Source organism: Gallinula chloropus, assembly GCF_964237585.1.
Source record: "Gallinula chloropus genome assembly, chromosome: 8".
Classification (NCBI taxonomy): domain Eukaryota; kingdom Metazoa; phylum Chordata; class Aves; order Gruiformes; family Rallidae; genus Gallinula; species Gallinula chloropus.
In genome coordinates, this window is record NC_140093.1 from 21,856,971 (window position 1) to 21,872,371 (window position 15,401).

General features: G+C 48.4%; 1 protein-coding gene across 1 annotated transcript; it reads left to right on the plus strand.

Annotated features, from left to right (window-relative positions):
• The first annotated feature begins 4,305 nt into the window (after nucleotides 1-4,305).
• On the plus strand, nucleotides 4,306-13,692 carry LOC311194421 (ovocalyxin-32-like). Its single transcript, XM_084267521.1, has 6 exons — nucleotides 4,306-4,560; nucleotides 10,688-10,750; nucleotides 11,275-11,449; nucleotides 12,036-12,172; nucleotides 12,962-13,024; nucleotides 13,122-13,692. The coding sequence occupies exons 1-6, from the start codon at nucleotides 4,333-4,335 to the stop codon at nucleotides 13,278-13,280; spliced, it is 825 nt and encodes a 274-aa protein (XP_084123647.1). The 5' UTR covers nucleotides 4,306-4,332; the 3' UTR covers nucleotides 13,281-13,692.
• The last annotated feature ends 1,709 nt before the right edge of the window (nucleotides 13,693-15,401 follow it).

Genomic DNA, 15,401 nt, shown 5'->3' on the forward strand with positions numbered 1-15,401 from the left:
TTGGGGAGGGAAGCCATAAAAAAAAAAGTCACTTAAAATCAAGTAACAGAGTTTGTTTTTAACTGCAGTAAGATGCTGAAGTTAGAAGGAGAAAAGTTGCAAAACAAACTAAACTGAAGTTTGTCCAAACTCATGGTATTACATTACAGTCATCTGTTAGTGATTATAAGCCAGTGAGGTCTGCTGTAAAATGCTTACAAAGGATATAGAAATAGCCTTCAAATATGAAACAAATTAGGAATAACTGGCCTCTAAACAAGCATCTGATGTATGAAAAAAGATGGTAAGAAAATGAAAACCTTAGAATGCTTTTTAGAGTAGCTGCCTGAGACAATCCTCATTTCCATTTCTAAAGGGTCCAAGCCAGATTTGACCCAAGCGTGATACAAACCACCATGCAAGCTTAACGCTGGGAAATCTGCCACAACATGCAAGAAGATCTTACAGAAGGAGAAAACCTACATGCACTGCATTCTAGCTGACTAGAATGTATGTGTCACTTCAGGTTATATCACTCACTTTGGTTCCTTTTGTTCAGATGTTAACATGCTGTAGAGCTTCCTTTTTACTGTCACTGAGAAGTCTGAAGCGCATGAGCAGAGCCTGGCTTGAGGCTTGGCTGGCAGAGGACACACTTCCAGCTTTCAAGAGCACCATATAATCAGGACCTAAAATAAACACAATTTATAAAAGTTGGGGAAGCAGCAAGTGCCTGTGTTTGCACAGATTTAGGAACATCCCCCCAGCCCTGACCTGGAGCTAGTCAGCATTTAAGCTTTTATTTTCCCAAGTGCTTGGTAAATTCAGTCTCATTTGATCAATAGCAACATAATCTTAACAGCAATTGAGGAAATTGCCATGGAAATTCCTTCTTGTCCCTGCTTTGTGAGACAGGTTGTCTGTCCTTGTCACGCTGACCCTCCGGTCTCGGTTACTCGCGACCGCTTTGTTGCGCTGGGGAGGAAGGAAACCACCATATCACTTGACAGCGATGCTGACAGAGAGAGCAGGAAAAGGAGGGGAACAGAAGCGGGAAAAGGAAGTACACACAAAGTCATGGATGGGGTCAAAGCCTCACAGCTGAGCCCTGAGACTGTGGGGTTTGCAGGCTTTTCCAGCATGAGTGGCAAAGAGCCAGATCATAGAATCCCAGACTGGTCTGGGTTGGAAGGGACCCCAAGGATCACAGAGCTCCAACCCCCTGCCACAGGCAGGGACACCAACCTCCAGGACTGGAGCTACACAAGGTTGCCCAGGGCCTCATCCAACCTGGCCTTGAACATCCCCAGGGATGGGGCACCCACCCCCTCTCTGGGCAGCCCCTTCCAGCCCCTCACCACTCTCTCTGCAAAAAACTTTCCCCCAGTATCCAATTTAACCCTTCCTTACTTTAGCTTCACTCCATCCCCCTTGTCCTGCCATTATCTACCCTCCTAAAAGCTGATTCCCCTCCTGTTTCTCTGCTCCCTTCAGAGACTGGAAGGCTGCAATGAGGTCCCCTCGCAGCCTTCTCTTCTCCAGGCTGAACCAGCCCAGCTCCCTCAGCCTCTCTTCGTAGGGGAGCTGCTCCAGCCCTCTGATCATCTCTGTGGCCTCCTCTGATCAACCAGCTCTTATCTCTTTTTAAGCTCTTAGCTCTCATTTAAGCCTCTGAACTCCTACAAAGCCTAAGTCATCAAACCTGTGAGCATGACACTTGAGTGCAGGGTGGTTTTAACTTCTTTCCTCAAACAGGGACAGCTGCAGCACACGAGTATACCAATGCTGTGAGCTGGAGAAGCTAGCCCCTGACAGTCCTGGCCTCCTCCTCCATTACACATCCTGCACCATGGCTTTTCTCACCTCACTGCTTGCCCTTCCGTGGCACGAGCATCCTCCACTCCCATCACATCCTCTGGCCACGTGTCCTACCTCCTGAGCGCTGCAGTGAGAAATCAAGTGTGTGAAGCAAACTGGTACCATCAGGAAACAATAGGCACTGTCCAGACCTCCAGTGTCAGCTAAGGAGAGACACGCTTTCTATGTCATTTGAACAGTACCATCGGAGCTGTCATCGCAGAGAGGATAAATGAGAAAAGCCTGGGTCTCCTTTTCTTTCAACTAAACAGAAAATACTAAAGACAAACATGTCAAGTGTTCCAAGAAGGAAAAAAATAGCCTGCTCCCTCTGCAAAAGTTCATAAATGCTTTTCCCACAAAAAAAATATGAAACATGCCATTACCCTCTAATAATCAGCTGTGTAACTCCAGGTATGTGGTTAAGTGAAGCAGAGCATTGTAAAACTGAGACAAGTATCCAGGTAATATAGCTAACCTCTCTATATGGGATATAACTCAGGTGCAGATGATTTGCCCCTAAATTAGGTAAGATAAACTTAATTAGCTGCCTAAGTTATTGAGAGTGGTGAGGGGCTGGAACAGGCTGCCTAGAGAGGGGGTGGGTGCTCCATCCCTGGAGGTGTTCAAGGTCAGGTTGGATGGGGCCCTGGGCAACCTTGTGTAGCTCCAGGCCTGGAGGTTGGTGTCCCTGCCTGTGGCAGGGGGTTGGAGCTCTGTGATCCCTGGGGTCCCTTCCAACCAAGACTAGTCTGGGATTCTATGACTTCCAGCTAAGACTGAAGGCAAAAAAAAACCCAACCCAAACCTTTGATGCTGAACTTACTGAAACTGTCTGACTTTACTAAACCTTTACCATCTTCCAGTGCAAGATGGTATCAGAGAACAAATTATTTCTTTCTAATACAAGTCCTGGAGGAAACAACCACAGTTACACAGACCCTGGGGATGAAGAAAGCACAATAACATCAAAAAAAGAGATGGGAAAAGAACTGTATGTAATTCTGTCAAGAACCATGGAAGGACAGAGTAGGGTGGAAGCACAGGTGATGCACATCAAAGGATACTGGGCTAGATGAGCTCTTGGCCCGAAGGGTATGGCTGTCTTTGTCTTGCATTTTCACCCAAAACACAGCACCTTTCTCTTGAGGTACTTCAGAATTTGTTACAAAAGGACTGGCAGCAAAGAATTTGTTAAAAAGCAACAAAAAAAGGAAGGAAGAAAACTGCAGAAAGGTCAAACCAGAACCAGCATGGGGTTCTCGGAAGGTAAGGGTAAAAAAGAGGGGAACTCTATTTGCATCTGCTACCCTAGCAGAAAGCAAGCAAGCAGCAAAGAGAATGCACAGATACAAGCTGTTGCTTACAGAAAGTATTTCATGGAGGAAAAATCATCACCACCAACCAAATCAAGGCACTCCAGTTGGTTGGGTGGCACAGAAAACGGTGTGATAAAGAATTTTACCGTGCCTTTATTGTAACAATTCTCTCTCTTACCCAGGTAAGCCTCAAAAACTCTGAATCTTGAGCTCTGTGAAAAAGTGTTAACAGTTATAAAGGCAACTTCATGTTCCATGAGAGATGGTTTAAGACTTTACCCAGAGCTCTGATTGACTTCTTCAACCTGCCAGCCCAGCAGCATGTCCCAATACACAGGCAGAAGCATCCAAATAGATTCCCAGCTGCGCATACTAATACCCATCTGCTCGAGGGGTAATCGAGTAGGTGATTAAAAAACAAACCGAAAGAAAAACCACCCAGCATTGGAAGCCGGGAAGTGTCGCAGTTATACCACATCCCGCCTTTCCAACAGTGATGCTTCACAAGGCAGTCAATCCACTTGTGTCCTGAAAACCATCTCAAGGCAATCTGGCTGCTGTCTCAGCTCGTTTTCTTCACGCTACCGGAGATATGATGGGACTGGCTTCCAAAAACCTCTGCTTAGTGAGATTTATTTCGGGAAGGAATGTTTACTTCTGCTCCTCTTGAAGAGTTTTTGGAGTATTTCAGCTGTTTCTCGGGGAAAAGCGTGGTCTCTGAGCAAGCCTGTTTAGTTTTGGGAAGTGGTGAGCTGACGTGATGCTGAGGGGGAGATAATGGGGGGGGGTGTGTGTGTTTCTGCATAATTACCTTTATTTTATTCTGATGTGCGTTATTATAATTGTATAATTATATACAATTATATACGTGTATTGCACGTCTGTCTTGGGGCATCTCTCAGGGCCGGGGGCTGCCTTGGCCCCCTCAGTTTCCCTCCCCCTCCAAGCCCCCCAGCCGGGGTGAAGCAGGTGGGAGGGGTAAGGAGGGAGCAGCCCCTCCTCAGGACAGGAGTTTCCCCGATCGTTTCCCAGCACTGACAGCAGGCAGAGGGAGGGCGGGAGGTAGCGGGGCCGGGCATCCCCCCCCCTCACCCCCCTTCTCGCTATTAATACCGGCCCTCGACGGAACTCGCCTCAGTGCGAAGCCGTCGCGGTCACTCAGCAGCCTCTCGGCACCATGCAGGGGCTCAGCGCCGCGCAGCCCGTTGCCTCCCTCCTCTTCCTCCTCCTCAGCTCGCTGTGCGGGCCGCTGGCGAGCGCTGCCCGCGGCGCCGAGCGGGAGCTGAGCCCCAGCAGCCGCCTGGCCTCAGGGGCGGCGAGGGTGGCACTGCACCACCTCAACTTCCAGACCGCGTCCCCCGGCGCGCTGCAGGCGCTGGGCCAGGTCCGCAAGGCCACGGTGAAGGTAAGGGGAAGCCGGAGGGGTAGCGGGGCGGCTGCGGCTCGGGTTCTGGCGGGGGGGAAAGGGCGATTAGCGCGGACTGTGTGTGAGAAGAGGGGCGGGCTACGGCGCGGAGCCGCCCGGGGCAGCGCGGCCCCGCGCACCTTCCCGCCTCCCCGGGGGCGCTGCTGGCCCGCCGCCCCTTCCCTCGGCGGCGCGGGCAGCCGCGGCTCCTCAGAGCGGCGCAGGGACCCTCGCCCAGGGTCGGAGGCTTGGTCAGGGGGTAAATACGCCCCGAATCAAGCACAGAGCCGGTACGGTGGTTGAGGTTGTGACCTGGAACCAAGTGCAGGGGAGCGTGGATGAGGGGGAGAGGAAACTGAGGCACGTGATGGAAAGAAAACGGTTCAATGAGGGGACAGTTTAAGCAGAATCGCCTGGGGAGCAGCCATCACCTCTGTGCCAGGAGGGAGGAGAAAGGCCCTCGGCGTTCTACCTCTGGCAACCAAGGGCTACAACTCAAGGCGATGCCGTTTCCATCAGAAAACACGCCTTTCTCTTAGAAAACACGTCCAGCGGGTGCCAGAAAGGGCAGTCCCAGGCAGGAGCAGAGCTTTCACACCCCAGGGAGCCGGTCAGGGATGCTGGAGGCCGTGGCTGTGCCTGCGCGGGTTCTGCAGCCTGCCCGCACCGCTGCCCCCAGCCACCTGCCACTCAGCCCTCCTCTTCCTCCGGCCGCGGGTTGGGGTTTTACAGCTCACTCGGGTTCCAAAAGCTAAAGAACAGGTTAAAACGTTGGGAGAATGTTTGGCTGAGGCTGCAGATCATAGAAGGAAAGCATTACCTTGCCAGAGAGCTCATCTTGTCCTGCTCTCCAGGCTAGTGCTGGGCTGCTCCCTAAACCCAGGGCTGGCTGGCTTGGATCTCCGGTCTGAAGTGCCAAATCCAGCACCCGGTTCCACTGGATCCTTCTCATGGCACTGGCATCTGAAAAGGAGATCTCAGAACACCTGTCCTTAAGTGCCTGCGCAGCTCACTCAACCCTGGCCCTCACCCCTAAAATCAAGAATAACCCTGTGTGAAGTCTTGCCTTTCAATAACAAAGTTCCAAGCCAGCCATTTAGTACCTTTAGGATGTGCTACTGTGCTCTTACAACACTGAAATTGATCCTCAGACTTCCACACACATCCCAGCTGGAAGTGGTTCCAAAACAATGTGCAGCCTGTTTGAGTTGTGCCCAATATTTAACTGAGCAGAACGATTTCCAACTAAATCTGACAAAGCACAAACCACTGCATGGAAATTCAGAATTTGGGTTCAGAACAGTGTTATTTATACCACTGGTAACATAAACACAGTATCCTGCTATAGATCCATCTGAGACCATTACCTAAACTCACTGCTCTCATTGTCATTCCAAAACCCAGTGTGCTGGTCTTGTACAGAGACATATCAGAAATAAAAGGTCATCATAGATCCTCTTTCCACCACCCCCCATGCTACTGAGTATTTGTGAGGTAGTCTTAGTTGTGGTGAGGGGATTTTTTTTCACCATCAGCCACCTGCCTTTTAATACAGGAGAGGAAAACAAAAAGGCTAATTAAAGGAAGTGAAATGCCTCATTATTTCCTCACGGCACTTGATGCTGCAGGAGGTTGGTGTAACCCCTTTCTGCAGTTTATTTCCCCTTTTTCTTTGCACCCTCTGTGAAAACAAGAGGAGAAATGCACTAGACATGGCCACTTCCTTCTTTCCTGTCCCCCACTGTAAAAAAATGAAAAGAATTTCCTGGAAAGAATGTGCCATGTTATGTGAACCCAAGAGATGGCAATGTTGGGGTTTCAAGGGGGGGGAGGATTGTCAGGTTTTTTTCTTTTTGGGTTTTTTAATGTTTGTTTTTTCAAGAGAACTGTTTCCCTGTTGGTTAGTGTATTACTGGATCTAGTAAAACCAGGATGATTTTCTCATGGAATTTCATCACAAGCATTGTATTTAGAAAGGAACGTTCTTAGCCCAGCAGCCAGTGAGCCCGTGGTAATTGGAAACAGGACTGGAGACACTCACCAGAACGGGAACTCTGTTAGATGGGAAGGATTTCTCAAGGTGAAAGGACATGTCAGTGCTTTTCTCTCCTTGCAACAAAAGCAGAGATGCCAAACATCCAGTAATTCCTCCTTGCCACCAGCTGCAGCTTTTGTTTTGCTGCCCCTCCTTCACTGACATGGGGTTTTTTTTCCCTTAAGTGAGTATCTTCTAGGAACCAGCAGCACACATCTCATGGAATTTGCTGACAGCTGCATTTTAGAGTATATTTTTGAGGAGAGAAGCAGTAGTGTGTGCCAGCTGAAGATCCTAGAACTCAAGAGAGAGACTTTCAAAATGCTGATATAGTGGTTTCCTATAACAAGCTCCTCCTGGAAATCGTAACTGAGCAGTAGGTAGGTGAACCAGGAGTGAAGTATGAAGGTAAAGCTAAGCCATCTCTTGGCTGATCTGCAACATTTGCATAAATTGGGCCACAAAATCCACTTTTGCAGATGGATATCTCCCTTCAGAAGCTCATCTTGACACAAAACAGTGTTGTATCAGGACTCTGGTCCTAATACTAGAGGTCAGTTAGAGGATTTCTACTTATTTACAATAGTCAGGACCCCACTGTGTGGGGTGGAAGGTAAAATCAGCAGCAGGGTAGGTAAATCGTCCAGGGAAAGAGAGATACAGAGAAAATAACCACCTCTCCTGGCTTTCCTTGGGCAGCCTGAGAGCTCACCTGGCTGCCTGGGGATCAGAGACCTCCATCTGCAGGCCCACTGAGTGGGCTTGCAGGGCTTGGGGCAGGCTGCAAGGGGGGAATCCCTCCCCCTGGGCAAGCCCCCAAGGATGCATTTCCCACTCCCCTCTCACTGTGGTTATCGATCAGGTCAGCCCTCTGATCCAGAGACCAAAAGCTGATCCCAGGGAAGAAATGCCAGTGGGGAAACACACAGGAGAAGAGATGGAAGCCTGCAGAAAGGGGTGGGAGAGGGATCACCTCTTTCCATGCCAGTGGGAAGTTAGAGCCTTGTAAACCCATTGCAAAACCACCTCCTTCAGGGTCTGGAATGAAACTGCTCTGAAACTGCTCTTCTGGCCTTCCCAGTACCAACAATCTGTCAGGGAAGCTGCATGAATTTAGAGCCCGGAAATCAAACAATCCCGTGACCCAGATACTCAGTGGAAAAATGAATTACTCACTTGTTTTCTTCTCCTTTGGGTGTTTTTTCAGCCAGCCATCAACCGTGTGATGTCCAGGACTGCTGAGCTCTTACTTAACTCACACGATGGGATGGTTTACAGTGGTGCATGTCGGGGCTGATGGTGGAAAGTGACAGTGGAAATAAAAGGGATGTTTTTCTTAGAAACCAGGAATACTTTAGCAACAGTTTCATGCCAAGTGGACCTTCTCCCTCTCCCTGGTAGGATCTAAGCAGCTCTCTGGTGTGCATACCCAGACTGAATATGCCTTTTAGCTGTGAAGCACCACTTGAAAGCTTTCACAGTGCTGCTGTGGTGGGGGTCTTGCAAGTGTAGAGAGAATATCTACTTTAAAAACCACAGCAGCAGAGAATTATGTTTTGGTTTGTTTTTTTTTTAAACTGTTTACCAAACCATTATTCACACAGCTTTTCTGTATCCTATTGAGACAAATTGGAGACTGAGTAATAAGCTTATAATAAGGCCTGATTGATTTTTGTTTCCTTCATTAGTGCTCAGTATGGAGCAAATGCAGTGGAACTGCTGAGATACACCAGCAGAACCTGATCACCTGCTACTGTCAAAGTTACCAGGGCTTTAAAAATGGTTCTTTAATTCAGCAGAGAGAACAGGTAACTCTCTCAACACCAAGTAATGCTGGAAGAAAAGATGAACGTGTTTTAAATGACTGAATAGCAAAGATCTGGAGTGGGCTTTGCTATGGAGGAGATTCCCTTGCAGACTTCAAGACCCTGATGCTGTAACTGGGAGCCTGTGGTCTGGCTGCTGCACCACTCGAGGAGAAGGTTCAGCAGGAAACCCTGTCCCCTCAGGTTAAATCAGAGCAAGTTTTCCTCTGCTTCAGAAGCATTGTGGTCCAGCTGCCTTTACTTTTGGGTTCTCTCATCTGTGGTGCTGACAGGAATAACCCTAGGTCACTGCATGTAAGATATCCCTGTGCTTGAGCAGAGGATGTTAAGAGCTGTGTGGGTCACATCTCAGGTAGCTTTACAGAAGGTAGAAGCTTAGACTGACCTGTGGTGATTATCACAAGAGATCAGATCCTTCTTTTAGTGCCACAGATTACCGACTCCCTTGTAAACTCACAGCTTGGGAAGCTGTTTTTTGCCATTTTGCTGTGCCAAGAGTGGCTGCTTGTGGCCTGATCTCTGCCACTTGAGGACAGTTTTAGCCAATATACAAAACAGGGAGAGGAGTGAAGGGGAGAACAAGGAGGCAGAGAAGAGATGATAGAAGTCTGAACTCATCCTCTCTCCGTTCCCTTCATGGTGTTAGCTGTGTCCAGCTCCAGACTTGCCTTGTTGCAAAGCTTGGAGAGGGGATTTCATGGAAGTAGAGCGAGCAACTAGACCAATCTACCCTCTTATCAGCAGTGGTAACTCCTGTATGTACCAAAGGCAGGTGTTGGGCTGGTGGCCGTGCCCTGGGATTGAAACTTTACTAACACCACACCATTAATGGCTTCCTGGAACAAAGTAGGATGGGAACACAAAGGCCTGAGTTTAGATAAATAAAACACGTGCGTGTTTGCTTGGGGTTCTAATCTCCAGAATTATGCAAACAGCCAGAGTTCCCCTCCTGTTTACCTGTGGGGTATTGTCCCTAAAAACCAAACCAGACTGAGAAGTAAGTGCTGCTGCTGGAATACAGCAACCTGATGTAGATGTTTCCCTGGTGAAATGCGTCTCCTGCGTGCAAGCTCACATGTGCCCCATGCTGGATCCTACACAAGAAGCAAACAGAACAGGGAGGTTTATGGGAAGGGAGAATGCTTTTAATCAAACCAGGTCACACATACAAAAGGACCAAGCTTTCAGACACACAAGTGGCCTGGCTGGAATGTCAGAAAGCTCTTCTGGTAAATCACAGCAGAGATTTCGGCTGATGGAACCAAAGGAAAGGCTCAGAAAGAGAACCAGGCATCTAAATGACACCAAAGATAATTTCACAAGCAGTAGGTTAGATAAATAGAACATTTTTCCATGCTAATTTGTTACTTGGAGTCCCCACTCAGAAATAAAACCACCAATTTCAAAACTGAATAGAGAAGTTGGTAGAAAAATAAGTCTGATTAATGAAGTGAAGAGCAGATAATGCAGATCCTTTGTACTGGGCTCTGCTCTGACACTGGTGCATGAGACACTGATCCTGTTTCTGAGTGATCCAGATTATTCACAGCCAATATTCAAAGCTAATTTTTGTTTGTGAGCTCCCCCCCCAAAACCACACTCTGTTAACTGGTCCCTTTCTGTCAGCAGTGGGAAAAAATGCCACAAAACTGATCCCAAATCCAAGAAAAGGCTTTATCTTAAAAGGTGCATGTTCCTCAGACTTTCTGCTGTGTTGTGCTACAAGAGATGCTCCTGGCTGCTTCCCATCAGCCAGGAAGCTGCTTTTATCACCCTGTAACAACCAGGATCCTGGGTACTTGATTGGGCAACTTAACTCCTGGCATTTTGGGGGCAAAACAGAGCAGAGGGATGAGAGTCCCACTCTGACCTGCTGCATAGCAACAGCAAGTCATTTTCCAGCGGCAACAGAAAGAACCCGAGAGAGGTTGGGGTCCCTATGATTAAATGAGCCTGTGTAATTGCAGTTTGATTCATTTGTATATTCAGAGGTGGAAAAATGCCCCCTTGGAAGCTGAGCACTGCTCTGTCATCATATTATTTTTAAAGTTACAAAGTATCAGTCTGTCCTGCAGAGAACTTGGAGCTGCGTTTTTCTCCCTACATCTCTCTGTGAGGAAAGGCTGAGCCATCCCAGCAGCAAAGGATCTTAACAAACATTTACTGTTAAGACCCTTTGTGGTTGGTGCTGGGATTGTCTCATCTGACCCGTCTCCTGATGCTACAGTGCCTGTAGTTACTCTGACAGCTCAATCCTCTCTTCTAGAACATCCCAGGCTCTGGTCACAAGTACTACCTGCAGTTCACCACTGAAGACTACAGGACTGGGGTGAGTTGATGGTCCATCACCGTTCCCATCACACACAGCATGAAACACAGATACTGTCAGAGGTTAATAGGAAGCATTAGATGGTTTTGTTTCAAGGCTGAAGTACCACACAGTGAAATTCCCTGTTATCAATTAGTGTTTTTTCTCAAGAACTCTCCTGTTTCCAAGATGACTTACTGCACTTCTGCTATGCTGTAATTAAAACCTTCTGTTAAATCCCTTCTGCCTTCTGATTTTAACCTAGTTACTTTTCTGGGGGAAAATAAATGAAGAAATCCCAGCTAAAGACTTTCTTGACCCCTCTACAGCTTCCCACAAAGCACTGCCAAGACACACACGTACTCCATGCCTTTCCTTCACATGAACCTGCTTTGGCAAGGGGTTGGACTCGATGATCTCTGGAGGTCCCTTCCAACCCCTACCATTCTGTGATTTTGTGCTGATATCAGGAGCTTTTTTAAGAACACATTGCTGGTAAATCAAATCTGAATTCAAAAGAACAGTTTTAAAATCTCCCTTTCCAGGAGAATGCTGGGAGCTGCCTTGCTACGGTGCTGTATCCGAGGACAAAGGCTCCACCAGTTGTCAACATCAAGTGCACACAAACCAAAGACCAGAAGCAAATCCAAGAAGAGGACAACAGACTTTACCAAAAATTGAGACACCAAACCAAACCAATCATTGGAAACAATATTCCAGGTAGATTCCTCCAAATAAGCAACAGCATGTCACTGTACCTCAAGGAGTCTGGGTGCTTTTAAGGACACGAGCAAACGTGGATGCGCTTAAAAAGGGTATTTACAGTAGCAGCCTGGAGAGCCAACCATCAAACCCCTTCCACCTTGCCTGCAGTTCTTGGGGGGGAAACCTCTTGTGTTGTAGCAACAATGGCAGTCAACACAATGTCGTGACAGGGTTTTGGATATAAAACCAAGTTCTTCATGCAGGAAATGCTCCCTTCTTAACCCCCACACCTTGCCCAGCTGCAGGTGGGAATTCACAAGGGATGACTAACAGAATTTTTCCTCCCTGGAAAGAGAGTGCCACAGTTGGGCTGGAGGTGCAGACCTCCACTGCTGTGGCTATGGGGGTTCTCTCCTTGCAGGAACCCAAGGCACAGTCTCTCAGTTGCAGCTCTGTCACACTTTCCTACCTCTACTCACTGCAGGCCTAGTGCCCTTCTCCTCCCTGTTCAGACTGTAACACATCTGCATTCAGTGGCTTCTTGTTTTTACTGCTGAACAGCCAGGGTGAATCATTTTTCCTGACTGCTTCTCCCTTGCAGACAGCTACGGCAACATCGAGCCCGCCCTGGAGCCAGCCTGGGCTCTGGCTGTGGCTGGCAGCAGCTACATCATGTGGGAAAAGTCAACAGAGAACCTGGGTTACTTCATGGCTCAAGTCAAATCTGCAAAGCAGTGGGTAAGTAAGCCCAGGGGGAGCACACAGCAGCAGCTAAAGTCCCCCCAAGCAGCAGAGAACACAACAGCTGGCAGCAGCTCACGCTCTGTAACGGCTGTGGTTCTCCCCTCCCCAAATCCCAGTGGCTTCTCCATCTCTGAGAAGTATTTTGTCCAGATTTTGGTGGTAAAACTTTTACTCATTTGGACAAAATTTCATTTTCCTTGTTGGCTTCTGTGGGTTCAATCAGGAGATTTGAACATACAGTCCTGCGGTTTGCCAGCCTCCTGCTAAGTCACCCATAGTTCTCTTTGCCCTCCCAGCCCAGCTGGACAGTAGCATGGGTCTGGTACCTGATGTACACTCCCTGGGGATTGTGTCTTACACCCACAGCACTCAGAGCAGGAGTTCCCAGAGCTCTGACTCCATCATCACCCACGAGCGACAGACAGCATTCAGTCTTTGCTCCCAAGTTATTCAGAATGGGGTTTCTCTGAAAGAGAGAGTAAAATCAGGCAAGATTCTTAGATTTATTTGGGGGTTAATCCAGTTAATTAGCATCTGAGTCAGCAGAGTCTCACGTCAGGAGCCACGCTGCAGTTCATGCCTTCCAAGTTTTTAGGCAGGGAATGATCCTGATTCCCCATTTCTCCACACACCAACCCCATCCCTCTCGAGCCCTTTCATCTCTCCCCCTAACCAAGCTAAACACCATCAAGTAAATAAGGGCAGACTCTAAACTTCAACAATATAACTTGTGTTCTCCATCTTCCCCCACCCCCCCCAACCCCGCCTTCAATACACATCCAGCTCAGGGAAGATGATTACATTGAGTTTGACTACACCGTCCTACTCCATGAGATTCCAACACAGGTAAGACAGAGTGTGTGTTTCATACTTGCTTTCATCAACACACCAACAGTGTGCAGAGCATACAAACTGCCATTTCTTTTTTAAATCTGTTCTCCAGGAAATTATTTCATGCCACATGCGCCTCACCTGGCTTCCCAGTCACCCTCTGAAAGTGAAATACTTCTGCTCTTCAGAGAATCAGGGGCTGGGGGATGGCTCTGGGATGGAATCCGGATCAGCTGCTGAGATTTTACATGAAAGTGGAGCAAATTTTTAAAGAGAGACTGTCAGCTTTACGTACCCATATTAAAATGAGAAGATCCTTGTGTTAATAGACCTGGAGGTGGGGTAATTTTTCTATACAAGCAGTGAACTGGAATGCTTTCACTACTCTGCTCTGTTCCACAGTTGATTCCTCTAATCGACCAGCAAGACTTGAGTGTTGTAGAGTCCTGCCCAAACCCTTCCCTTCTGCATATGTACCCAGAGAAACACACAAGCTGGTGTTCTGCCACTACCTTACTGCTACTCGGAGTAACATAGTTTGTAAACAAAGTTAATATATTTGGATAAAAACCATGAGAAAAATATTCATCTGTCACTAGTATGATTTCATGGTTGGTGCCTGGGCTTTGATCCGTGCCCATTCCTTCACTTTGGGCTGAAATAAAACCAGTGCCATTCCCCAGGGTGGAGGTTGGGTTTTCTTTGGTCATGGTGCTTTTTGGCCCCAGCACCCTGTCTCCTCCCAGCACCGGCCTTCAGGGGATGTGGATGAGCATCGGAGGTGAGACGCCTCCCTGCAAAGCCAGCGACCAGCATCTGCGCAGCCCTAGTCCTGCCATGCACCGCTGCTGCCCACAGAAGCGGGTTCCTGCTCACATTCTGAAGGCAGCTCAGAAAATACCCAATGGAAGGAAAACTTCTGTTGGCTCCCCACACCTGTCACTGGAGTGGAAGGCTGCCAGACAGCATTCCAGATGGGAACTGAGGATGCTGTCCTTGTCTGCATGTGGTAACAGAGTTCTCGCTGCTGTACCCAGAAGGAAAACAGGATGGCAGCACCAGGAGGCTCGGAACAGAGTCCCACATCTGGGCGTGGTGGGGAGCAGCTCCAGTACCCCATCAAGCAGCACTCATTAGGGACTGCTGAACCCTGTACCCATCCCAAATACAACACATCTCTCCTCCCAGAGTGCCTCTGCCCTTCCACGCTGAATTCTCCCCTTGGGCTTGCAGCAGACCTGCCTTCTGTGTGGGACACTGTGCCAAGCTGCCTCCTGTTCGCCTTCCCCTCCCCTCCTCCCCCAGTTAACCAGAGTTCTGCCAGGTTAAACGAACCCTGCAGCAGCACACCTTCCACTGGGAAGCAGGTGATGGATGGGCTCCTTCTTCTGGGACCAGCATATTCTCTGGCACCCGGGGTATACTGCGCCGTCATTGATCAGGAATTGGTAACAGTGATGAAGATAATCAATACAAAAGCTTTCACCAGCGGGATGGTGGAAGCCTGTGGGCTGGGTGATCTGTTAACCCCCAAATTCAGGCATTTTACACAACTTTTGAAGATCCTGACATGCTTTCTTTAATCGGCACATAGTAGGTGTTACAATAAATTCAGGATTTTGCACTCTTGGTGTCTCTTTTGTGTGCTGCTAAAACATTTCTCATCCCCAAAAGCACGAAAGCCACCTATAACGGCTACACTTCTTAGAGACAGTGAGGATGAAAGTACCTTTTTAGAATTAAGCCAAGAAAGGAGTCAGGACTTTGCCCTTCAGGGCCCTACCTGAGCAGTGTTCTTAGCCACGAGTTTAGTTTCCTCACCTTGCTTTTGCCATGGCTCTCCAGGGGATCGGGCACCTCCAACTCACCACATCGGTGTAACTTCAACTACTACTAAGCAATACAAACTTAACATCAGCTGGGAAACCACACTGTGACTTCTGGATGAGTTGCAAACCTGTTGGAATTCAAAGGCAAACTTTACACCCCAGTCTTCAGGGTGAAGATTGGTCAGTGGATCAGAACATAAAGATGCACCGGTTTTACTCAAGGAAAATTCATGGTGACACCAATGTAGACAGTACCCAACTCAAGGCTCAGGTGGGTTCAAAACCCCACACAGAGCCCACTCGTAAGCAGTGTGGTCAGGAGGAGTAGTTCTCTTCCACCTCTGCACTAGGAAGAGTTCAGTCAAGCCAGACACACAACCAGTGCCATCTCCCATTTGATTAAAGAGAAAACCCAAACATCACACACACAAAAACAAACTCCTGGGTGCCCCCAAATCAGGCTCTTGCCAGTGCTGCCCTCCTTCACTCACAGATTCCCTCCCTCCCGTTCCAGCTCCCCAGACCCCACCGTGCCTGCACCACACCACCAGCCAACTCGCTGG

Bases quoted from the DNA above. Each gene is read 5' to 3' on its own strand.
- LOC311194421 (XM_084267521.1), top strand. From the start codon at position 4,333: ATGCAGGGGCTCAGCGCCGCGCAGCCCGTTGCCTCCCTCCTCTTCCTC. The intron at 11,450-12,035 runs GTAGATTCCTCC...TCTCCCTTGCAG, and splicing joins CATTGGAAACAATATTCCAG to ACAGCTACGGCAACATCGAG. The intron at 13,025-13,121 runs GTAAGACAGAGT...TCTGTTCTCCAG, and splicing joins TCCATGAGATTCCAACACAG to GAAATTATTTCATGCCACAT.